This window comes from Papio anubis, chromosome 14, assembly GCF_008728515.1.
Source record: "Papio anubis isolate 15944 chromosome 14, Panubis1.0, whole genome shotgun sequence".
NCBI classification, from domain to species: domain Eukaryota; kingdom Metazoa; phylum Chordata; class Mammalia; order Primates; family Cercopithecidae; genus Papio; species Papio anubis.
In genome coordinates this window covers 104,233,754-104,258,701 of record NC_044989.1, presented here as the reverse complement: position 1 = coordinate 104,258,701, position 24,948 = coordinate 104,233,754, and the positions used below count along the sequence as shown (strand labels likewise).

The 24,948-nt window shown below is 43.0% G+C and overlaps 3 protein-coding genes across 4 annotated transcripts in view; 2 read left to right on the top strand and 1 right to left on the bottom strand.

Annotated features, from left to right (window-relative positions):
- Positions 1 to 7,341, top strand: part of INPP4A (inositol polyphosphate-4-phosphatase type I A) — a 158,712-nt gene extending 151,371 nt beyond the window's left edge. The window contains exon 27 of one of the 2 annotated variants that reach the window (XR_002516783.2): positions 6,474 to 6,556. Coding sequence is in view for 1 of the 2 variants with exons in the window: in XM_017947765.3 (XP_017803254.1) it covers positions 6,474 to 6,519 (46 nt within the window). In the remaining variant the exon portion in view is untranslated. Of the gene's footprint in view, positions 1 to 6,473 lie in introns of both variants that reach the window. The other variant, XM_017947765.3, reaches the window with a different exon arrangement.
- Positions 1,665 to 8,728, bottom strand: LOC101011139 (cytochrome c oxidase assembly factor 5). The gene is made up of 3 exons (XM_003909010.4): positions 8,515 to 8,728; positions 4,112 to 4,195; positions 1,665 to 3,045 (listed from the first exon to the last, which is right to left on the bottom strand). Exons 1-3 carry the CDS (start codon positions 8,611 to 8,613, stop codon positions 3,004 to 3,006), a joined length of 225 nt encoding a protein of 74 aa, XP_003909059.1. The 5' UTR covers positions 8,614 to 8,728; the 3' UTR covers positions 1,665 to 3,003.
- Positions 8,729 to 8,777: 49 nt separating this feature from the next.
- Positions 8,778 to 24,598, top strand: UNC50 (unc-50 inner nuclear membrane RNA binding protein). Its single transcript, XM_021925093.2, has 6 exons — positions 8,778 to 8,934; positions 9,957 to 10,240; positions 10,972 to 11,092; positions 22,302 to 22,441; positions 22,527 to 22,628; positions 24,255 to 24,598. Exons 2-6 carry the CDS (start codon positions 9,961 to 9,963, stop codon positions 24,389 to 24,391), a joined length of 780 nt encoding a protein of 259 aa, XP_021780785.2. The 5' UTR covers positions 8,778 to 8,934; positions 9,957 to 9,960; the 3' UTR covers positions 24,392 to 24,598.
- Positions 24,599 to 24,948: the final 350 nt, after the last annotated feature.

Sequence of the window (24,948 nt, the reverse complement as noted above, 5' to 3'; positions counted from 1 at the left end):
GTACTACAACATGGATGAACCTTGAGGACATAATACTAAGTGAAATATGCCAGTCAAAGACAAATGTGGTATGAGTCCACATGAGGCACTTACTGTAGTAAAGTTCATAAAGACATAAAGTGGAATGGTGACTGTCAGGGTAGAGAGGTGGAGGGGTGGTGGAGTGAAACGGGAGTTGTGGAGATTGGTTGCATAATTGTGAACGCACTCAACTCTGTTGAACTGTACACTTAAAAATGGTTAAGATAGTAAATTTTATATGTATTTTACCACAATTAAAATTTTAAAAATAGATTGCAAATAAAGGCCTGAAAAATTATTTTTAAAATGAATCACAGACTTACATGTAAGAGGTAAAACTGTAAAACTCTTAAATGAAAAGAATAAATTTCCATCAGCTTAGATTAGGCAATGGTTTCTTAGATACACCAAAAGAAAAAATAAATTGTAATTCACCAAAATTAGAAATTATACTTCAAAGGATACCATCAAGAAAGTGAGGAGGCAAACCACAAATTGGGAGAATCTGTGAATCACTTATCTTTAGGCGACTCATATCTACAACATACAAAAAACTGTTACAACAGTAAAAAGAACTGAACTGAAAACTGGACTAAGGACTTGAATAGACGTTTCTCCAAAGACATACAAATGGCCAATAGGCGCATGAAAACATGCTCAAACATCATTAGCCATTAGAGAAATGAAAGTCAGAATCTCAGGTGGATAGCACTTCATACCCAGTAGAATGGCTATAATCAAAACATGAATTATAACTGCTGGTGATGTGGAGAAATTGGAACCCTCAAAGATGGTTGGTGGAAATGTAAAATGCTACAGCTTCTGTGAAAAATTTTGGCAGTTCACCAAATGTTAAAGTTGGGCCAGGAACAGCGGCCCACGCCTGTAATCCCAGCACTTTGGGAGGCCGAGGTGGGAGGATCACCTGAGCCAAGAGTTTGAGACCAGCCTGGGCAACATGGGGAGACCCTGTCTCCACAAAAATACAAAAAAATTAGCCAGGCATGATAGCACATGACTGTGGTCCCAGCTACTCAGGAGGCTGAGTTAGGAGGAGCCTGGGTGAGACTGCAGTGAGCTGCAATCATGCCACTGCATTCTGGGCAACGGCAGAGACCGTGTCTCAAAAAAAAAAAAAGTTGGAATTATATGACCCTGTAATTCTGCTCTTACGGAAACATGCTCATGCAAAATTTGTTCACCATTGTTCATAGCATTAGTCATAATAGCCCAAAGTGGAAACAGACCAAAGTGTGCCAACTGATGAATGGATACATAAAATGTGGTACATCTATACTGTGGAGTATTATTCAAAAATAAAAGGTAATGAAGTACAGATAGATTCTACACGGGGATGAGCCTTGAAAACATGGTAAGTGAAGCCAGTCACAAAAGGCTACATGTTATATAAAAAGTGGATTAGTGGCTTTTAGAGGCTGAGGGGGAAGGGAAGTGACTGCTAATGGGTACAGGTTGCTCTTTGTAGTGATGCAAATGTTCTGGAATTAGTGGTGTTGGTAGCTCTGTAGATACAGTATAAAAACCACTGAACTGATAAGTTTCAGGGTGAATCTGATGGTATGTGTATTTCTCCAAATAAAGCTCAATAAAGCTGTTAATAAAGATGAGAGGGCTTTATAATATACATTTTAGAGTTGTTTACTTTTATTAATAAAAAGTTTATCACTTAAATATGTATACAGTGAAAAAAACCATGACTGTCCCTTTCCCAGTGAAAAGGAGTACACTCAACAGAACTTTGTGATATTCTGCAACAATGACCCATGCTGGGGTGGAATTCTCACTTTTTAGTAGAACCTTTACAAACTCAAGTGAGCTGTACAACACCCTGATTGCTTTAACTCCAGTGAACCATGGAGGTATAAAGACGCTAGGGTTGTTTGTGATTCTTCAATGCCAAAAGTAAAGTTGGAAACTTGGATTCCTGTTTGACTCTACTGTATTAAGTGATCAGAATAAAATTACTGTAAGGCTAATCTTCAACCACTTCATGGTTTTCATTCTTGCTTTCTATAGTGAACATCTGTTGTTTCCACTTGCTCTAAACCCCTTTCCTTTTGGGATTCAGCTCACTGCTCATCCATGTGATTCTGACAGGAGTCAGCAATGACAGCGCAGATAGCCCAGGCCTGGCGAAGATCACAGGCCCCCATCCCCTTTTCCATAGAGACTGGTCCAATGCAAGGGCAGGTGATCCTGGGAAGACCAGAGTCCTTTTATAGGATTTGATTTGTGAACCCTGAAAAAGGAAGTTCTCTCTCTCCCTTTTGAATCATGGATCGTAAGGATGTGGGCTTGGAGCTCACACTGGCCCATTATGTAGAGAGGGCCAGCCTGAAAATGAAACCAGGAAACACAAGCAGTCCGAAGATGATGGTAAAGAGCCTGGGCACCACAATCTGGGGCCGAGCGCCAGCTACGCCTGTGGATTCTGTTGAGGTGCTGAGGTTATTACTTCAGTGAATCACAGCACACGTGAAGTATTTCTTCTCTAAGGAATCAAACACAATTTATTTTCGAACTAGACAGGAAAAGACTGAATAAAGAAAAAGTTCATCCTAAACTTTCCCAACAGACATCTGGATGGGCTCCATGTTATCAACTCTGTCAGTCACATCAGTGGCCTGTACAAATTGTGTAATTCGATTGAAGAGTCAAGTTTGCAAATAACAGTCTTTCCATTCTCTGTGCTTTAGAACAATTCTCAAAACACATTTATTATGCTGCCAACCCATAACTGTTCAATTAGGTTTTTCTTCTAAAAATAACTTGGATCAAGAGAATCATTTACTTTATAAATATTCAAAAACAGAACTCATCCATTTTCGTCAGTGTTCCATGGAGGGGAAATCTGGTCCAACCAAACAGATATAGTAAAAAGTTGTTTCCTGTTTTGGCTTATTTGTGTTAATGACCAGAGAAAATATCTGTTGTCTTCCATCTTGGCTTCAACATAATGTATCAATATCCTTTTCTTCCTCTGAATCTTGCTCTGTTATCCAACTGAAAATAAATATACAATTAAATCAAATTTGGTACAATATAATTAATTAAACACCCCTTATTTTGGTAAGGGTATCACTGTATGAGAGAAATAAACCAGTTATTAGCAAAATCAAAAAGGCAATGACATCAGAACTACCAAGAAAAACCACAGTAATGAAGATGGCACTGACAGGGCACGGTGGCTCACTCCTGTGATCCCAGCACTTTGGGAACCCGAGGCAAGCAGATCACCTGAGGTCAGTTCAAGACCAGCCTGGCCAACACGGTGAAATCCCGTCTCTACTAAAAAAAATACAAAAATTAGCTGGGCATCGTGGCAGGCGCCTGTAATCCCAGCTACTCAGGAGGCTGAGGCAGGAGAATCTCTTGAACCCAGGAGGCAGAGGTTGCAGTGAGCCAACGTCACACCATTGTACTCCAGCCTGGGAAACAGAGTGAGACTCTGTCTCAAAAAAAAACACAGCATCCTCAGGTCGAAGTGCTTTCTTCCTTTAATGGGATGATCTTATTTCTGGTTTTGTACTTTTCTCCAAGAAAAGGGTCTTAGTTTCCATTCCAAAGATCTCCGTAGATCTTCCAAATCAAAGAAAGTTAGAAAGAACGCCAGTTTGTAATTATCTTTTTAGGCCCTGTTTCTACAATCCATCCCTCCAAAATTCAAACACAGATACAGGCACTTTCTCTTAGTCACATAAGGCACAAGTGTATACAGCTTAGAGCTCCACACGAGAGGTCTGTGTACACTTGCCAACCGAGCTGAACTCGAGAGTGGCCAACAGTAACTTTTACCCATATATACCTGCCGAGACTTCATTCTCACCCTTTCGGAAATGCATGAAGTTCAGCAGCTGTGGCTAGCACGGTGACAGAAGAACATAAAAATGAGCTGTGGGTTTTCCTGAATGCTACCTAACATTAACCCACTGGAGTAAGAACTATTATCTACATCCTTTTTTCCAAACCATATCACTGCAACTCATCTATAACTATTAAGTCATTCATATATTTAACCTCCATATAGCTAATTTTTAGCATAAGCTTTTAAAAATCTTTAACCACTTACCATTGATCTTCTACACTCAAAAAATGCATATTTTAAAGCGCTGCAGTGTCCTTCCTTCAAACACTGCCGAGGGGATTTTCCTTCCTATGACAGACACAGAAAACAATATAAACACCTTGGAAATTTTCTCACAAAGTACAAAATAATTGTCCTGAAAATAGTCCTTTTTTAAAGTGTTAAAAGAGGAAAATAGAGAGTTATGTAAGAAATAGTTCTTGACCATCCTGGCTAACACGGTGAAACCCCGTCTCTACTAAAAAATACAAAAAACTAGCCAGGTGAGGTGGCGGGCGCCTGTAGTCCCAGCTGCTCGGGAGGCTGAGGCAGGAGAATGGCATGAACCCGGGAGGCGGAGCTTGCAGTGAGCTGAGATCCGGCCACTGCACTCCAGCCTGGGCGACAGAGCGAGACTCCGTCTCAAAAAAAAAAGAAAAAAAAAAAAAGTTAATCTATTTGGGCTGTTGGTGCCTAAACAATGAAAAAAATTGTAAAGTAACTTGGGAACTTTAAGGACACTGCTGAATTCTTGAAAACACTGGTTTCCATGGGACACTTTTCCTTAAATTGTTTATATTAATATCTAGAAAGGGACACCTTCATTTCCTTATGGGTGAAATGTGTGAACTGGGTACCCTAAAATCAGAATATTTTTAGTGTCAGTACGAAACACTTTACATAGCTAAAGTGTATGAGGTGGGCTAGAATACTACTTAAATAGAAACGTGGCCCATTCATGCACCAGGAAAAATGTAACCCAAAGCTCATATGCTCTGCATAATCAGGGATTTTCCCTCAAGCAGATTTTGACTCTGCAACCGCATCACTGCAGCCACTCCCCAGAACCTTTATGTTCCAAGTGCCAGGCACACTCCGCTAGTTTTTACTATGAAAAGCTACAGGGTAGTATGTCTGTGGTATTCCTGTCCCCCAGGATCCTGGCCACCTTCCAGTCTGTATGTCTGCCTGGGTCCTAGATATCAAATGTCATCTACACCAGTGACTCTCAAAAGTGGATCAGAGTCGCAAATTTCCTTCCTCTCCAAACTCTGCAATTCTGCTGGCGGGATGCCTTGCCCACATGAACAATGTGGAGGCAGACAACAGACTAACCATACAAAAGGTTGTAACTATAGTTTATAAGCTGATGCCTCTTCAAACTGTATCTAAGAAGCTACCTTTTTCAAAAGCTTTCAACCTATATTGCCAACTGCCCGGGGTGAAAATCCATCTAGATACACTAAAGCTAAGAGACAGTCATTCATCATCCACTCCACCCAAAATAACACACTGCTAGCTGTCTGCTCTTCCTTTTCATCCAGCACATGACTGGGTGAGGATCTCCTGGACACCCTTGCATTTAGCTGTGGTCCTGTGACTAAGTTCTAGCCACTGGAATGTGTGGGAAACAGGTGTAGAACTTCTGGGTTGGTCTTTAAAGAGGCTTGCCCCCTTCCTCACTTCACTCCATCAGGTTGCCACGCCTGATGATTGCAGTCTTGGACCATGAATATGAGAGCAACACCCTATTTCCTATATTTTCCTATTTTCACAGCACAGAGTCACAAGAATAACAGTGTCTGTGTCCATGGAAGATTGAGGGAAATGACCAGGCCCTGATTATAGGCACAAGAACAAAAAAGAGAATTCTCTATCTTATTTAAGCCACTATTATTCTGGGTCTCTGTAACATGTACTTGAATCTGTATTTTAACTAATACACTCCCAAGCTTTTTTGCCTTCTGAGGTCAAGATTAGTCAGTGCTCTCAAACATGGCTGTGCCCAAGAACCAACCTAGGAAAGAAACTTTTAACTTATTGGGGGTGGGGTGAGGGCAGCAGCGGAATCTGTACTTTTAAAAAGCCACGCTGCTTCTAGGTGATTCTGATGAAGAGTCAGCAGGTCTGGAAGCTGTTAGTGGAGACAAAGAAGACATCCTGTGATGAGTGAAGTTCCTCTGGCAGAATTTCATTGTCCTGATCATCCAGGAGTCATTAAATCCTAAGAAGTCTCTTCAAAAGATGCCTTTTGAATCTGCTTTTTAAACCCTGCTTCCCTCCAGGCCCACTGGAATTTACATCCTTACCATTACCCTGAGTTTCTCTGAGGCCCTCTAACTCCTTGACTATCTCCCTAGATTGACAATCTCCTAGAACTAAATACATGTTTATGTTGAATTTCTCCCTAGAGTGAGGTGCTGCAGGTTTCAGGTGGACTGGCAAGAAGAGACTACAGCACCAACCTGCCCTAAGATCAGATTAACCTTTTTATTCAAGAACTTAAGAAATCAGAAATTTCCATCATAAATAAGGTTGCCATACACAGCAAGCAAAGACCTCAGCAGAGCTTTCCTTGGTCTTTCAGAGTCCCCAGTGAGGAGCGGTCGGCAGTAGCTGCCAACAGACTGTAGGAGATGGTTCTGGACCTGCAAACCTCTTCACTTTTGCCCTTTTACACTCCAGCTGAAGTCACCACTCAGAATGAATTTAACGCAACCTGTAAACGAACTTCCATCTAAGGAACTGTTTATAAGCATCACGTTTTCTGGCTGACCAAACTGAGCACTGGTAAGGCCACATATTCAATGGCGGGAAAAGCAAAGTCTGTACCAGCTGTGGCGACCACAATCTCTACCTACAGCATTCCAGCCAAACGGCCCCGCTTTCTACACTGCAGAGGACATGTCCCATTCGTCAGTGTTTGTTCCCTGAGCCGGAGCCTGGCACTCCATACATGTTTGCTGTATCAACCGCTGCAGAAAGCCAGCTTGGACTTCTCTGTGCTGCTGCTATTATCCTCCGCTTGGACTTTCTTTCCTCAGTCCTACTCGGTGTACTTTCTTCCCTTGACTAATCAACGTGGCCTTCCGTGCTGAACGTCTAGATAAAATCCAGTCTCCTCACTCTGACACACGCGCAGGCCTTCACACCTGGCTGCAACCTTCCCCTCAGGCTTCTCTCGCATTCCCGTATTGCAGGACGCTAGCTCCTCTGGGCCCTCCCACGTCTCCCTGCCTCTGCACTTGCTGTTCTTTCAGATCTTCCCCACAACCACAACAGTTCCCACTTCTTTACTTGATAAACTGCTATTCAACTTTTAAGACTCAGCTCAAATGTCACCTCAGAAGATTCCAAACTCTGAAGCAAAATCAGATGCTCTCCATTGGGCTAAGGCATTTTTTTCCTCAATATCTAGTCATTAAACACATGTTTAATAAATGCTTACAGCCTTATGGCAGGAATTTAGACTATGTCTATTTCTCCCATGACACCAAGCTTACATGGGTAGTGACTGCAACTGATTCATCTTCGTTATCACCAGTGTCAGGCACCATGCCTGCCACTTAAGAGGCATTTACCAGGAGCTGGCTGAATGGCAGCACCAGTGAATAAGGGGCAGAGGGGACACAGCCCCGGACAGGGGAGCCTGAAAACAGCGGTACCTCAGTTTCCTCATTTATGTAAGGAAGTTGGGCGAGATAATCTCTTAAATTTATAATAACTCAAGTTTTACTAGACCTTGGGAGGCGAGAATGGCCGACTGCTAAAATCAGTGAACCAAACATAAAATTGTGACTCGGCAGAAACACTAATACGGCCCTATAGTGGATGTCCATTTGGGGGTAATCTTTTCTCTGAAATAACAGCAACTTTCTGGAACTACATCTCCCAATGCAAAGATAACCGCACACAATTGAATGCCCTCTGGTCGGGCCTCTGTAATTGGAAAAGGCACTTGTGGTTTATTTGAGCTCTAAAACCAGAACCCAGGTCCACTCTGAACCTCACTACATGCCTCAGTGCATTCCGAGAGGGTGCTGAGGAGACCTGTGTCTGTAGTAGGGGAGTGAAGTAAGAGCGTAGGGGAAGCAAGATACCAAATCGTGAAAATATGGAGTTGCTTTATTTTTACAACTTAACATCCAAGAATGCAGAGAACTGTAACTTAGAAACAAATTCATATCAACACAAGGCAAACTGAGCACACATTCAGTCACAACTGAACGGGCAGGGGACACGACTGGCCAGGGCAGTGTACCAGGTTTACGCAACTCTCTGGAATCATTAATTCTGCAGATCATCATTTCTAGGCAGGCAAGAAACCTGGCTTATTCTCCTTTATGTCTCCAGAACCCGGCAGAGTGCTAGCATGCAATACACGCTTCGTGAACTGAAATGGGTTAATCTTTGCAAAAACCCGACACAGGGTGGGTTTATCGTTATCTCCGATTTAACCCCACAGGGAACTAGCTCAGCGGATCTGCGCACGTTCAGTGAGCCCGAGCTGTGACCTCCGCCCGGGATGGTTAACTCCAACCGCCGCCGCGGGCGACCCGCTGCCCTCCGCCGAGCCGGGCCTCCCCGGGGCAGGCGTCGTCACCACCGGGAGCGCCCGGCCGCGCTACCTGGACCACACAGTCCGACTGCAGCAGACACTCGCCCAGGTCCTCCTTCAGGCCCGCGCACGCGCCGCCCTCCGGCTTGTCCTCGTAATACTTGGGCATGACGGCGCTTCCCGTCCGCTGCGGACTCTACTTTCTTCCACTGCAACGGTGGTGACCGGATCCGGAGCAATCGAGGCCCCAGTCTCAGCGGGCCGGAAGCCAGCGGCAATAACTTCCGGCGGGCCACGGCGGTCGGGCCGAGGACTACGGGGGCCGAGGGGTGGCGCGTGCGCGACGGAAGTGGGTGCGCGTGACGGGGCGCGCCGGAAGCGCCGGCTACGTTGCGGGAAGGGAAGCCCGCCTGGTGGCGGCTGGGCTCGGCTGCTGGGAGGAGGTGGTGGGCTGGTTCGGACGCGGGTCGAGGCTGTAGCAGGATTCCAGGTGAGGCCTGAGGACCGCTCTGTCCTCCCGCAGCCCGGGTTCGCGCGGGGGGACATTTAATCCCGACAGCTTGCGAGCTGATATCGCTGCGGCCTGACAATGACCATGTCGGCGTCCGGCCCCTCGGCCGGCGATAGAGTTGCGGATAAAATGAAAGGACGCCCAGTTACCTTTGCATCATAGATAAAGAGCATTTAGTATTAGCATGTCCGAAATGTTGCGTAGGATGTAGGCGTACTAAAACCTTATTCGTGGCCTGTCTGAAATCCACACGGAGCTGGGCATTCTGTTTTTATTTGCTAAACCTGGCGGCCGTATCCGCGGCCCCGGGCAGGGAGGGAGCAGCTGGGCCCGGTCAGGCGCTGCCGGCGTCCCGGGGGCCTACGAAGTGGAGGGGAGACGGGCAGCCGGGCAGTGGCCGGCGCTCCCCGGAGCTCGGACCGGTTGGACTGGACTCCGACGCTACCGCTCCCTCTGCTGACCTATTCCGGATGTAAAACACTAGGGATCGGAGTTTTGCTTGGTTTTTAATCATTCTAGTGACCGAGGAGCTTGCTGGCAGTGCGCTGATGGATCTATGTGAATAGGCCATTTGTTTTACCTTTTCGGTAACACTGTTCTAACCGGCTGAAACATTGCTTTCTTAGGCATTTTCTTAAAAGCTTGGTGGTTAAGAGCACGGAATTTCGAGTCAGATTTGGAATCTTGGCTCTATCACTCTTCTCGGAGTCATGGGGCTGTCACATCATCCCCGTCTCTGTAATGGTAGCTGCCCCTGGATATGTGTTATTAGGTGATTGAGAAGGGTGAGCTGTTGCCCTTGCCTGAGGTTGCAGGCTGCGCTTCCCAAGCCCCAAGCCCCGCCTCAGAACCAACTGCGTTTGCTTTTGACTCCTGGCCTTTCTCTAGGGTTGGGAAGAACATGGAAAGTGACCTCCCTGCCAAGTAACTCAGAAGAGGGGTGCCCGTAGCCAAGAGTTTCTTCAGCATACGTGTAAAAGAAATGTTTTTCTCCCATCTAGGAAGATGTTACCGAGTACTTCAGTGCATTCCTCAGTGCAGGGGAACGGAGTCTTGAATTCCAGGGATGCAGCAAGACACACAGCCGGAGCGAAACGCTACAAATATCTGAGAAGGCTTTTCCGCTTTCGGCAGATGGACTTTGAATTTGCTGCCTGGCAGATGCTCTACCTGTTCACATCCCCACAGAGAGTTTACAGAAATTTTCATTATCGAAAACAGACGAAGGACCAGTGGGCCAGAGATGACCCTGCTTTCTTGGTCCTGTTAAGTATCTGGCTCTGTGGTAAGTGTGTTTGAGACAGAATTGAACGCTTAGCGTTTCTGATTAGACTTTTTATTTGTTATAAATGTGTTGTGGGTCAGAATCTGGAAATACTGGAAACTATTTCTCCTTTTTACTGAAGCCTCAAAAATCTCGCAGGAAAGAAAATTGTAGTCTTGGTTCTACAGGTCCCAAGCAGATGCCAGAGTAAACTGTTACCCTGGGACATTGAAAAGCAGGGGACAAAATTCACTCCATATCTTTTCAACTGCTGTGAACCAGTATGCAGCTGACTGTGAAAAGGAATATGAAACTGGAAATTGCATTTCAGTCAGGCAAATCCAGAGTGAGAATTGTAAAAGTATTGATGTGAACCTGAGAAACTGAAGTTCTCCAATTCCATAATGCAAGGGTCTCATTTACCTGTAGGGTGTTGAGGTGGGTAAGATATTGAAGTTTACAGGGTGTTTTGCACCTTAACTGGACTTAAGGTATGTTAGTGCCTTCTCTAGACTGGCGTTCTAAATACTGAGGCCACCGTGGTGAATCAGCCTGGCAGGGGCCCACCTCAGGAAACTTCCAACTCTCTCAGTGGCCACGCTTTGTTCCAAGGTGGTGTTCACACATCTTGGGAGTTTTGTGTACAGACCTGTCTCTCCCACTAGCCTGGGCATCTGGAGGGCAAGGGATGTGTTCTGTATTTCCAGAACCTAGCCGAGTCCCTAAATGAATCTTGTGAATCTTTCTTTCAGTGTCCACTATAGGATTTGGCTTTGTGCTGGACATGGGATTCTTTGAGACAATAAAGCTTCTCCTTTGGGTTGTATTCATAGATTGTGTAGGCGTTGGTCTTCTGATAGCAACTTTAATGTGGTAAGTACCATAACTTTGGTTTTTCAGATACTGTTGTAGCATCTCCATTTGTTTGCTTCAGAGCTACAATGGCAGCAGATAGAAATTGAAACCAAGGTAGAGTCACTGAATGATCGATTTTGACTGCCAAGATTATTACAATTTGCCCTCCTGTGTTGCCACCTAGATCAGAAAATAAAGACTGGTTTATATTGTCAAATATAGCAAATAATTGAAATGAATTTATGGTTGAACCCAAAATACCTATATAGGCCCCAATTTAGAAAGTTTAGTTTGCCAAGTTTATGATTACCGGTGACACAGCCTCGTGGAGGTCTTGAGACATGTGCCCAAGGTGCTTGCTCTACACATTTTAGGACTGAGATATCAGTCAACGTGGTGTAAGAAGGCGGCCACGTTAGCCGGGCACGGTGGCTCAAGCCTGTAATCCCAGCACTTTGGGAGGCCGAGACGGCTAATCACCAGGTCAGGTACTCCAGACCACCCCGCTAAACACGGTGAAACCCCTGCCTCTACTAAAAAAAAATACAAAAAAACCAGTCGGGTGAGGTGGCAGGCGCCTGTAGTCCCAGCTACTCGGAGGCTGAGGCAGGGAGAATGGTGTGAACCTCGGGAGGCGGAGCTTGCAGTGAGCTGAGATCCGCCACTGCACTCCAGCCTGGACGACAGAGCCAGACTCCGCCTCAAAAAAAAAAAAAAAAGAAAAAAAAGAAAGTGGGGAAAGCAGGTTATAAAGCAGATCAGAGACAAATGGTTGGCCCCTGAGTCTTTGATCAGCTCACTGAACACAATAACTTAATACTTGTGAGAGGCAAGTATAGAATAGTCATGCCTTAGTCTGGCTCAGTGAGTCTGCATTTTTAGATGAACAATGGGGCAGAGGAAGCAATCAGATAAACACTTGTCTCGGGTGAGCAGAAGGAGGACTTTCTGTCCCACACCTGTAAAGATAAGCTATCTTAGGAATAAAATAGGAGGCAAGTTTGCCTGACACGGTTCCCAGCTTGACTTTTCCCTTTGGCTTAGTGATTTTGGGGTCCCGAGATTTATTTTTCACATACCAACAAAATCCCTGGTTTTGCAAAAATGTTACAGATTGAGCCAGTTCTGCTTAAGTTGTCTGGATGATAGCATGGTTTTCTGCATTTGTCAGGAGGGACCACTTCTTGATATTCATTGCGTTTAAATCCATTTCGATCTAAAGGGTTATTTTGTGGAATCTTACTTTGAATCTTTGCATTAAATGAAGTATACTTGAAAAAGAAGGATTTTTTTTTAAACTTCTCATGCCTTCCTACTGAGAATAAAACTCTCTAACCCTCACCCCCCTCTGTCTCTCTCTCACACACACACACACACACACACACACAGGCTTTGTCAAAAGGGTTCTCAGTCTGACTTTGGTTGATTTAACAACAGCAGCGTACTGAGGACAAATCTGGTGTTTAAATCCTTCTGTGTGGTTGGCATGCTGGATGAAGGGCAGGGGATGTGGCCAGTGATCTCAGTGAGGTCTCAGTGGTTGAGTGGGCTGGTCAGCCAGTAGCACATTTTGAAGCAGAGACGGGTCCAAATGCCAACTTAGTTATCTGTGAAACCCCCTTTTTTTTTCTTTATTATTATACTTAAAGTTCTAGGTACATGTGCTTAACGCAGGTTTGTTACACATATGTATACTTGTGCCATGTTAAGGCATGCACCCATCAACTGCCAGCACCTATCAACTCGGCTATTTACACTGTGTATAACTCCTGCAATGCAATCCCTCCCCTCCCCCCTCCCCATGATAGGCCCTGGTGTGTGTGATGTTCCCCTTCCCCGGTCCAAGTGATTCATTGTTCAGTTCCCACCTATGAGTGAGAACATGCAGTGTTTGCTTGCTTTGTGATAGTTTGCTGAGAATGATGGGTTTCCAGCTGCATCCACGCCCCTACAAAGGACACAAACTCATCCTTTTTATGGCTGCATAGTATTCCATGGTGTATAGCCACATTTTCTAACCAGTCTGTCACTGATGGACATTTGCTGATTCCAAGTCTTTGCTATTGTGAATAGTGTCACAGTAAACATACGTGCATGCATGTGTCTTTATAGCAGCATGATTATAACTCTTTGGGTATATACCCAGTAATGGATGGCTGGGTCATATGGTACATCTAGTTCTAGATCCTTGAGGAATTGCCATACCGCTTTCCATAATGGTTGAATCCAGTTTACAATCCCACCAACAGTGTAAAAGTGTTCCTATTTCTCCACATCCTCTCCAGCACCTGCTGTTTCCCTTGACTTTTTGCACTATTGCCATTCTAACTGGTGTGAGATGGTATCTCATTGTGGTTTTGATTTGCATTTCTCTGATGGCCAGTGATGATGAGCATTTTTTTCGTAAGGTCTGTTGGTGTATGAATGTTCTTTGAGAACTGTCTGTTCATATCCTTGGGCTCCACTTTTTTGATGGGTTGTTTGTTTTTCTTGTAAATTTGTTTTGAGTTCTTTTGTAGGTTCTGGATATTAAATTCTCTTGTCAGGATGAGTAGATTTCGTAAAATTTTCTCCCCATTCTGTAGGCTGCCTGTTCACTCTTGATGGTAGTTTCTTTTTGCTGTGCAGAAACTCTTCAGTTTAATTAGATCCCATTTTGTCAATTTTGGCTTTTGTTGCCATTGCTTTTGGTGTTTTAGAGATGAAGTCCTGCCCATGCCTAAGTGTCCTGAATAGTATTACTTTGTAGGGTTTTCTCTAGGGTTTGTATGGTATTATGTCTAACATTTAAGTCTCTAATCCATCTTGAATTAATTTCAGATAAGGAGTAAGGAAAGGATCCAGTTTCAGCTTTCTACTTATGGCTAGCCAATTTTCCCAGCACCATTTATTAAATAGGGAATCCTTTTCCCCATTTTTGTTTTTCTCAGGTTTGTCAAAGATCAGATGGCTGTAGATGTGTGGTATTATTTCTGAGGACTCTGTTCTGTTCCATTGGTCTGTATCTCTGTTTTGGTACCAGTACCATGCTGTTTTGTTGTACTGTAGCCTTGTAGTATAGTTTGAAGTCAGGTAACGTGGATGCCTCCAGCTTGTTCTTTTGACTTAGGGATTACCTGGCACGCGGGCTCTTTTGGTTCCATATGAACTTTAAAGCAGTTTTTCCACCTGTGAAGAAACTTATTGGTAGCTTGATGGGGATGGTATTGAATCCATAAATGTTTTGGGCAGTATGGCCATTTTACGATACTGACTTTCCTTATCCATGAGCATGGTATGTTCTTCTCCATTTGTTTGTGTCCCTTTATTTCACTGAGCAGTGGTTTGTAGTTCTCCTTGAAGAGGTCCTTTTACATCCCTTCTAAGTTGGATTCTAGGTATTTTATTCTCTTTGAAGCAATTGTGAATGGAAGTTCATTCATGATTTGGCTCCTCTGTTTGTCTGTTACTGGTGTATAAGAATGCTTGTGATTTTTTTGCACATTAATTTTGTATCCTGAGACTTGCTGGAAGTTTTATCAGCTTAAGGAGATTTTTAAGCTGAGACAATGGGTTTAAATATACAATCATGTCATCTCGGCAAACAGGACAATTTGACTTTCTTTTCCCAACTGAATAATTCTTTATATCTTCTCTTGCCTGGATTGCCCTAGCTAGAACTTCCAACACTATGTTGAATAGGAGTGGTGAGAGAGGGCATCCCTGTCTTGTGCCAGTTTTCAAAGGGAATTTTTCCAGTTTTTGCCCATTCAGTATGATATTGGCTGTGGGTTTGTTATAAATAGCTCTCTACTATTTTGAGATAATGCTCCATCAGTAAATCTAATTTATTGAGAGTTTTTACATGAAGGGCTGCTGAATTTTGTCAAAGGCCTTTCTGCATCTCTTGAGATAATCATGTGGTTTTTGTCTTGGTTCTGTTTATATGCTGGATTACGCTTTATTAATTTCAGTGTGATGTTGAACTCAGCCCTGCATCCCAGGGATGCAGCTTCTCCACTTGATCATGGTGGATAAGCTTTTGGATGTGCTGCTGATCCGCTTGCCAGTATTTTATTGAGGATTTTTGCATCATGTTCATCAGGGATAATTGGTCTAAAATTCTGTTTTGTTGTTGTGTCTCTGCCAGGCTTTGGTATCAGGATGATGTTGGCCTCAGAAATGAGTTAGGAGGATTCTTTTCTATTGATTGGAATAGTTTCAGGTTGAGAAATGGTATCAGCTGTCTTTGTAACTCTCTTGGTAGAAATCAGCTGTGAATCCATCTGGTCCTGGACTTTTTTCATTGGTAGGTTAATTTATTTACTCTCAATTTCAGAGCCTGCTATTGGTCTATTCAAGAATTCCGCTTTTCCTGGTTTAGTCTTGGAGTGTAAGTGTCCAGGAAATTATCCATTTCTTCTAGATTTTCTAGTTTATTTTCATGAGAGGTGTTTATAGTATTCTCTGATGGTAGTTTGTATTTCTGTGGGGTCGTGTAGGATATCCCTTATCATTTTTATTATGCCTATTTGATTCTTTCTCTCTTTTCTCTTTATTAGTTCAAGTAATGGCTCCATCAATTTTGTTGATCTTTTCTCAAAACCAACTCCTGGATTCATTGGATTTTGAGGGTTTTTGTGTCTCCCATCTCCTTCCAGTTGTGCCTTGAGCTTAGTTATTTCTGCCTCTGCTAGCTTTTGAATGTGTTTGCTCTTGCTTCTCTAGTTCTTTTAATTAGATGTTAGGGTGTCAATTTTAGATCTTCCAGCTTTCTCTTTGTGGCATTTAGTTATAAATTTCCTCTACACACACTGCTTTAAATGTGTCCCAGAGAGATTCTTGTATGTTGTATCTTTGTTCTCATTGGTTTCAAAGAACATCTTTATTTGCCTTCATTGCTATGTACCCAGTAGTCATTCAGGAGCAGGTTATTCAGTTTCCATGTAGTTGAGCTGTTTTGATTGAGTTTTTAGTCCTGAGTTCTAGTTTGAGCACTTTTAGTCTGAGAGACAGTTTGTTATAATTTCTGTTCTTGTACATTTGCTGAGGAGTGCTTTATTTCCAATTATGTGGCTGGCGTTTGGAATAAGGGATGTGGTACTGAGTAGAATGTATATTCTGTTGATTTCAGTGGAGAGTTCTGTAGATGTCTATTAGGTCTGTTTGCTGCAGAGATGAGTTCAATTCCTGGATATCCTTGTTAATCCCTTTCTGTCTCGCTGATCTGTCTAATGTTGACAGTGGAGGTTGAAGTCCCCCCATTATTATTGTATGGGAGTCTAAGTCTCTCGTAAGTGCCTAAGGACTTGCTTTTATGAATCTTGGTGCTCCTGTATTGGGTGCATATATATTGAGGATAGTTAGCTCTTCCTGTTGAATTGATCCCTTTACCATTATGTAATGGCCTTCTTTGTCTCTTTTGATCTTTGATGGTTTAAAGCCTGTTTTGGTCAGAGACTAGATTGCAACTCCCTGCTTTTTTTTTTTGTTCTCCATTTGCTTGGTAGACCTTCCTCCATCCCTTTATTTTGAGTCTGTGTATGTCTCTGCATGTGAGATGGGTCTCCTGGAATAAATGACTGATGGGTCTTGACTCTTATCCAGTTTGCCAGTTCAGGCTCCTTTAATTCGAGCATTTAGTCCATCTACATTAAGGTTAATATTGTTATGTGTGAACTTCATCCTGCCATTATGATATTAACTGGTTATTTTGCTCGTTAGTTGACACAGTTTCTTCCTAGCCTCAATGGTCTTTACATATCGCTTTTTGCAATGGCTGGTACCGGGCAGTCCTCTCCATGTTTAGTGCTTCCTTCAGGATCTCTTGTAAGGCAGGCCTGGTGGTGACAGAATCTCTAAGCATTTGCTTATCTGTAAGCAATTTTATTTCTCCTTTCCACTTATGAAACTTAGTTTGGCTGGATATGAAATTTGGGGTTGAAAATTCTTTTTTTAAGAATGTTGAATATTGGCCCCCACTCTCTGGCTTGTAGAGTTTCTGCCGTAGAGATCTGCTGTTAGTCTGATGGGCTTCCCTTTGTAGCACCTGACCTTTTCTCCCTGGCTGCCCCAATAGCTCTTTTCCCTTCATTTCAACTCTCTTGTGAATCTGGCAATTCATGTGTCTTGGAGTTGCTCTTCTCGAGAGGAGTATCTTGTATGCTCTCTATTTCCTGATTTGAATGTTGGCCTGCCCTACTAGGTTGGGAAGTTCTCCTGGATGATATCCTGCAGAGTGTTTTCCAACTTGTTTCCATTTTCCCCTCACTCCCAGGGCAATCAGACGTGATTTGGTCTTTTACATAATCCCATGTACTCTTCCAGGCTTTGTCTACTTTTTCTTCTTTTTCTTTAGGTTTCTTCTTCGCCTATTTCATTCATTTGATCCTCACCGCCGATACTCTTTCTTTCCAGTGGATCGAAATACCAGTTTGTGCATTTGTCACATATTTCGCAGGTCATGGTTTTCATCTCTGGTCAATTCGCTTATGGCCTTCTCTGCATTAATTATTCTAGTTATCAATTCTTCCACTCTTTTCAAGATTTTAGTTTCTTTGCTTGGCATGTAATTCTCCCTTTAGTTCTGAGAAGTTTGATGAACTGGAGCCTTCTTCTTCTCATCTCATCAAAGCTACCTCTGGTCCAGCTTTGATCCGTTGCTGGCGATGAGTTGCGTTCTTTGCAGGGCGATGCCTATTTTTGAATTTCCAGCTTTTCTGCCCTGCTTTTCCCCCATCTTTGTGGTTTTATCTGCCTGTGGTCTTTGATGATGGTGAATGTACTGATGGGGTTTTTTGCAAGTGTCCTTCCTGTTTGTTAGTTTTCCTTCTAACAGCGTCAGGACCTCAGCTGTAGGTCTGTTGGAGATTGCTTGAGGTCCACTCCAGACCTGTTTGCCTGGGTATCAGCAGCAGAGGCTGTAGAAGATAGAATATTGCTGAACAGCTGCAGTGTACCTGTCTGATTCTTGCTTTGGAAGCTTCCTCTCAGGGTTGTACTCCACTGTGTGAGGTGTGGGGTGTTGGTCTGCCCCTAGTGGGGATGTCTCCCAGTTAGGCTACTCAGGGGTCAGGGACCCACTGGAGCAGTCAGTCTGTCCGTTCTCAGATCTCAGCCTCCGTGTTGGGAGATCCACTGCTCTCTTCAAAGCTGTCAGACAGAGTCGTTTGCGTCTGCAGAGGTTTCAGCTGCTTTTTGTTGTTGTTGTTGTTGTTGTTTAGCTGTGCCCTGTCCCCAGAGGTGGAGTCTCAGTTGAGAATGCAGAAATCACCTGTCTTCTGTGTCGCTCGCCATCTGTGAAACTCTTAGTCCCAGTCTCTTTATTTTGTAAAATTGAGTTAACTATTTTGTCCAATTTTTGAGAGAATTATGTTATGAAAAGTACCTGACACATAGTTAAGTGTTCAATATTTGGTAGTTACTAATATTTTAAGCAAAACTCTGCAACTATAACTTCTGATGATACCAGCCTTTTTTTTTTTTGAGATGAAGTCTCACTCTGTCACCCAGGCTGGAGTGCAATGGTGCAATCTCAGCTCGCTGCAACCTCCACCTCCCGGGTTCAAGCGAATCTCCTGCTGCAGCGTCCCTGAGTAGCTGGGATTACAGGCACACTACCACCACACCCGGCTAATTTTTGTACTTTTAGTAGAGACGGGGTTTTGCCATGTTGGCTAGGCTGGTCTCGAACTCCTGACCTCAGGTAGTCCTCCCACCTCGGCCTCCCAAAATGCTGGCATTACAGGTGTGAGCCACCATGCCTGGCCAATACCAGCCTTTTACAGGCGTAGCTCAGATATGCTAGTTCCATGCCAGACTACTTCAGTAAAGCAAATATCGTAGTAAACTGAGTCACAGAGATGTGTTGGTTCCCGGTGCATATTAAAATCATATTTACACTGTACTGTAGTCTTAAGTGTACAGTAGCACTATGGCTCTAAAAAGCAATGTACAGACTTTAAAATGCTTTATTGCTAGAAAACGCTGACACAGAGACGTGAAGTGAGCATATGTTGCTGGAAAAATGGCACAGGAAGACTTGCTGGACATGGTTGCCACAAACCTTCAATATGTAAAAATTTAAAAACTACTGTATCTCTGAGGTGCAGTACAGTGCAGTGTGGTAAAATGATATATGCCTGTATTTTTCTTTGTAACTTCTGACTAGTACAGCAGAACTTTTGTATATGCTAGTTAGCCAATAAATGCTGTGCACTGTTAACATAAATTCTAAAATCTGGCCTAGAATTAATACTAATGTAATCACGTATTCATTACCAAGAAATTCATGAAAAACAAATGGTGTATTTTGAAATTTCAATAAATAAGACTTTCAAAGGAATAGTTTCATTCATAACAAGCATTCTGCCATGAATCCAGTAATTCTGGAGGCCACTGTCTTAGTCTGTTCTCAGCGCTGCTATAAAGAAATACCTGAGACTGGGTAATTTATAAAGGAAAGAGGTTTAATTGACTCACAGTTCCGCATTGCTAGGGAGGCCTCAGGAAACTTACAGTCATGGCGGAAGGCAAAGGAGAAGCAGCCACCTTCCTCACAAGGTGGCAGGATGGAGTGAGTACAAGTGGGGGAAATGCCAAATGCTTATTAAACCATCGGATCTTGTGAGACTCACTGACTATCACGAGAACAGCATGGGGGAAGTTATGTCCATCTGGCCCCACCCTTGACATATGGGAATTTCGGAGATTACTGTTCAAGATGAGATTTTGGGTTGGGGACACAGCCAAACCGTATCAGCCACAGAAACCAAATCAACCTGGAGATTAGCACCTTTCATGTGAGTCTGTATCATAGTTCGAATTACATAGAAAGGGATTCAGTGTAGTTTTGAGCACCTATGTTGTGTGAGGAACTAGAAGGAGAAATGACTGCATGTAATGATGACCATCACAGATGTATTACTGAAGCCAGCATAAGGAGGTGGTTTGTGGAGATGGGGAATAGTTGACTCCTGGCACCAGGAATTGCAAGTGCAGAGGCATAGAGGTGTGGAACAGCATGCTAGGTCTGGGAGCATAGGGTGACACCAAGTGACTGGGGAAGAGATGTGACTACAGAAATTAGCCTTAATGCCATTCAGGAAAAAAATTGGACTTTATCTCATAGACTGCATGTTTGGGTTGGGGGCAGAAGGAGGTGGGGAGGTTTGAGGCTTTGAAGTAAGGAAATAATGTCAAACTCACACTTCAGGAAAAATCTTTTCCATGGCAGTGGAGGAGGCAAAAGTTGGAGTAGTGAGTGGGCAAGGCTGGATACACTTGCAGAGGTCTGCGTAGGAGTAGAGGAGGCCCAGATAGTATGGTGGTGATGGGAATAGAGAGGAGAAATGGATTTGAGAGCTTCCTGAGATAACAAGGTATGAGGGAGGATCAGGAAGGGGGAGTAGGTGGGAGGCTCCTTTGGGATGGCCTGCAAGGTTTGGCCTTGGAGGACTGAGGAAGCAGCAGGTGCAGATGAAGCAGCCCTTGATGGCCTGTTGAGTTCAGGGAACTTGTTGAAGAGTGGAAAAGGTCAGTAGACACTGAGGTTGATGACTCTAGACCTAGAGGCAAGAGTCTGGGCCATGATGAGCCTCTGACTGGCGTTAATATGGAGCTGGGAGGTGAAAACCACAGTGCCCTGGAGTGCTCTCAGAAGGCACATCTGTCTTCTAGCGGAAAGACTCTCACTGAGGCCAGAAGCTTGGAAAGTGCCCATTTGGGATAAGCAGGGGAATAGGGGCAGCAGAGAACGTCTGCTTTCATGGAGGGTGCTCTTGGGGAGTGAGCTACATGTTGATTCCATACAATTTGAATGGCACACATTCTTGGCTAAAAAGGAAACTGTCTTGGGAAGCTCTAGTTTGTTCAGTATTGTTTTGGCATTTTCAGATAACTAAATGCAGGAACTGTTACCATTAGTATTGTACCATGTTTTTCATCTGTTTATTTTTCATTTTTATCCCCAGTGTCAGAATAGTATATTCTTAATTGTATCCTTGAGATGAAATGAAGTAATATATTAAAAAGTACATTGAATTTCCAATATATGTTTATAATACAACTTTTGTTCTTTGAAGATCTACTTTTCTATTACTTGGATATTTTACTTTTTATTCATCATTGAACTGAAAAACTAGCAGGCCATGTTGTAGAACAGTGACATACGCTTGAATAATTGTTCTTACGGCTGGATGTGTCACTCTTCCTAACTGCTTCTTACTATTTCATCCTCCTCTTAACAGGGGTCTTGGGCCTGTTCATTATCCACATTTTTTTGGTGACACGATTCAGGCCCGTGGCTTTAAATATTAATATCATCTACACACTGATGAGTTTATATCTGCAGTTTGGACTTGTCCTCTAAACTCTAGACATGGTATACAACTTTTTACTCCATACTAGTTGGCATCTTCAACATAACAGGTCCAAATTCAAACTTCCGCACACTCCTTCCCACCTCAAAACCACTCTTCTCACAGCCAGCCCCACCTCAATTGAAGGCGGCTCCATCTTCCATTTGTTCAAGGCAGAAATCTCTCAGTCATCCTTGAGTCTTTTCTTCTCATACTGACATCCAATAATGTCGGGGCTCTACCTTCCGAGTATCGTGTGTGCCACATCTCAGCACCTCCCCTGCCACCAGTCCCTCTGCTCATCTCTTCCTTGCTGTAGCCTTCTAACTGGCCTCTGCTTCCAGTGTTGTCTCTCGAGTCTGTTCTCAGATCAGCCACCAGGGAGGCTCTGTCAAGGCATTTAAGTCAAATAAGACTTCTCATTTCACCAGGAATAAAAGCCAAAGATTGTAAAATGGCCACAGGCTCCATGAAACATGGAGTCAAACATGGATCCTGTGTGACCTGATGTTGGACCCAACCCTGTTTCTTCTCTGACTTCATTTCTTGCTCCTTTTCTTTCAGCACATTGGTCTTTTTACCATTCCTCAGACCTGCCAGGCACCATCACACTGTCCTTGGGTCTTTACCCAAATGTTACTTTATAACCCTCATATGTAAAATTGCATCTCAGGTTTGTATTCTCCACATTTCTCTACTGCTCTCTCTCTTTCCATAGTACCATGTAACATATTTATATCATGGTCAGCCTTCCTTCCTAGGTGGAAGGTAGGGATTTTTGTCTGTTTTGTTTACTGGTATAGCTCCAGATTTTAGAATGTCTGCCACATAGTAAGTAAACATTTACAGAATCAATTTTATTATGAAAGAAATTTTAATTTTGCTCTTAGGTTCATCTCTAACAAGTATTTAGTGAAACGACAGAGCAGAGACTATGATGTGGAATGGGGCTATGCTTTTGATGTGCATCTCAATGCTTTTTATCCACTCCTGGTCATTCTGCATTTTATCCAGCTTTTTTTCATCAACCGTAAGTAGCAGTTACTTAGAATATTATCCAAGTCTTCACTGCATGCATTGGTGAAGGGACTCATGGTCTGCATCTCTTCTGGCAGATGTTATCCTGACAGACACATTTATTGGATATTTAGTTGGAAACACCTTATGGTTGGTTGCAGTTGGCTATTATATCTATGTCACTTTCCTGGGATACAGTGGTAAGTAATTTTTTAAAATGTTTTTGGGTGAGAACATAGGAAGAGGGGGAAAGTTGTAACAGTAATACTAATAGCTTGCTTTTATGGAACACTTACAGGCACTGTCCTAAATATTTTATGTGCATTATCTCATTTAATCTTCATAATTACACAGGTTTACTTGTTTCTGGTTTTCAAATGAGGAAACTGAGGCACAGAGATTAAGCAGCTTACCCATGGTCATGCAGCTAGAAAATGGCCTAGCTGGTATATAACAGATTTTATACTTTGAAGGAGCCATGTTAAACCATACTGGTTATCTCCAAATGACTTGCAGGAATCCAAGACCATTCGCTCCTCCTCTTCTCCCATGCTTTCAGGTTGTGGGTTACCAGCCGGAGGGTAGAGCGAAGAAAGGTGGGACCCAGAATCTTGTTACACAGGTCTATGAACTGAAGTTCTCTAAAGCCTTTGGAGTCATACTTCTCGCCCCCTTTTTAGTTTTCTTGATTACCGTATGGTTCTGTAGACGATCACAGAAGATCGGGCCCAGCATTTATCGTCCTCAGGACATGTTTGCAGATTTACTCTTAAATCCTGTTGTCAGTTCATTTTTCTTAATACGAATGAGGAACATACATTATTTTTCATTTATGTTAAGAAATGATCTCCATTAAATAAAGCCAAATAAAATCTAGAGACTGCACTGTATGTTTCTTAGCCCTTCCTTTCCTGTTACTGTGGATGGTTAGGGCCTAACTGTAAATACAGATGGCTTTGACTGTGCCTGGCTCCAGAGTTGTTCCCACCCCCATTCTCTCCCCTTTCGGCTGGTTGGCCAGGGAACACTTAACCCCTTCATTGTAATGCTTTGTTTGGGGAGTGCTTTCTCTAGTCCAGGGGAGATGTTTGTGCCATTTCTAATGAATTTGGAAAGTGTTTTGTGATGAGAACACTGCAGCACTGTGGTTTCTCTAAGTGGTTATTTGAACACTGCTCCTAACTCCTATACCACTTAGAATAGTTGGAGTACAGCTCAGTTTCTGTTTAAGACCTTCCTGTATGAGAAATACTCAGGTCAGGATGCATGGGGTAGGGTCCCGCCAACTAACCAGTGACCAAGAAACATCAGTATTTGGAGCCAGATTTTTATATTTAAGAGTTTCAGTTCTTTTTGAAGCCTGGGCTACTAGTTGAGCTCACACCTTCTTAAAGTGGGGGTATAATGCTTTACACTGGAAAATCTCACATAGCTAAAAGATATTTTCCTATATCATCCATCTCTGTATTTGAAGTTGGACTCCTAGAGGCTTCTGAGGCAGTCACAAGTTTCAGTTCACCACTGTTTTCATGAATATTTGTGATATTTCTCCCTCACTGTTAACCTCTCTTGGTCCAGTGTATGTCCCACTCAGTCTCTGTACTGAAATAATTCCTCTCCTAGGTTTCTTCCCAGCCCTAGACAAGAAGGAAACAGCACAGAGGGGTTGGGAGGAGTAGTCTAGTTCTGGGTATAAATAGCATAATCTTACTGATTCAAAAGATGCATTCCCTTCCACCCCACATGTTGAAGTAAGCTGTCTTTCAAAATGTTCATTTATTAGTCAATTTTTTTTTTTAATCAGTTTGGATTCCTTTCTTTTCCAGCATTGCCATTTTTGAAAAATACAGTAATTCTTCTGTATCCATTTGCACCTCTGACTCTGCTCTATGGGCTCTCCCTGGCACTGGGCTGGAACTTCACCCATACTCTGTGTTCTTTCTATAAGTACAGAGTGAAGTAAAAAAAGTGAGAATATTCAATCATAACTGTGTCAACAGTATTGTGAAGTGATCATTTCTTGTAAAACTTGTAAATAAACGATCTTTGTAGATATCTTAAAGGTGTAAAGTTTGCAAATTTGAAGAAATATATATTAACACTGTGGTCAGGTACATTCCTTAAAACTAATTAAATGTACATTTCTGTAATAAATATTTTTTAAACTAAAGCATGTGTGTTCACTCTAATATTTGCAAACCTAAGAGCTACATGTAAAATGCTAAGGGCATGGGGAAACGTGTAAAACAACATGAATTAAGTATTTTTGAAAGAGTATCTAATTGGAGAACAAGGGAATAATCATCCAGCCCCATCTCTCTCCTGTTGACAAAAATGCATAATCTCCATTTCTAATGAGCTGTATTTTAAATATTTAGATAAGCCACATGATCCCTTCTAACCTTCAGAATTCTCTTTAACCTGTAGTATCCCTCAAACGGGGGTCACTGTACTTCAGGCCCTAAGCATCATTAGTAGCATTTTCTACATTAAAAACTTACTAGCCCCTAAATATTTATC

Coding starts and splice junctions, on each gene's coding strand:
- LOC101011139 (XM_003909010.4), bottom strand. CDS start 8,613: ATGCCCAAGTATTACGAGGACAAGCCGGAGGGCGGCGCGTGCGCGGGC. Junction 4,196..8,514: donor AGTCGGACTGTGTGGTCCAG/GTAGCGCGGCCG, acceptor TGTCTGTCATAG/GAAGGAAAATCCCCTCGGCA. Junction 3,046..4,111: donor TTGAGTGTAGAAGATCAATG/GTAAGTGGTTAA, acceptor ATTTATTTTCAG/TTGGATAACAGAGCAAGATT.
- UNC50 (XM_021925093.2), top strand. CDS start 9,961: ATGTTACCGAGTACTTCAGTGCATTCCTCAGTGCAGGGGAACGGAGTC. Junction 10,241..10,971: donor GTTAAGTATCTGGCTCTGTG/GTAAGTGTGTTT, acceptor TCTTTCTTTCAG/TGTCCACTATAGGATTTGGC. Junction 11,093..22,301: donor CTGATAGCAACTTTAATGTG/GTAAGTACCATA, acceptor TTTTGCTCTTAG/GTTCATCTCTAACAAGTATT.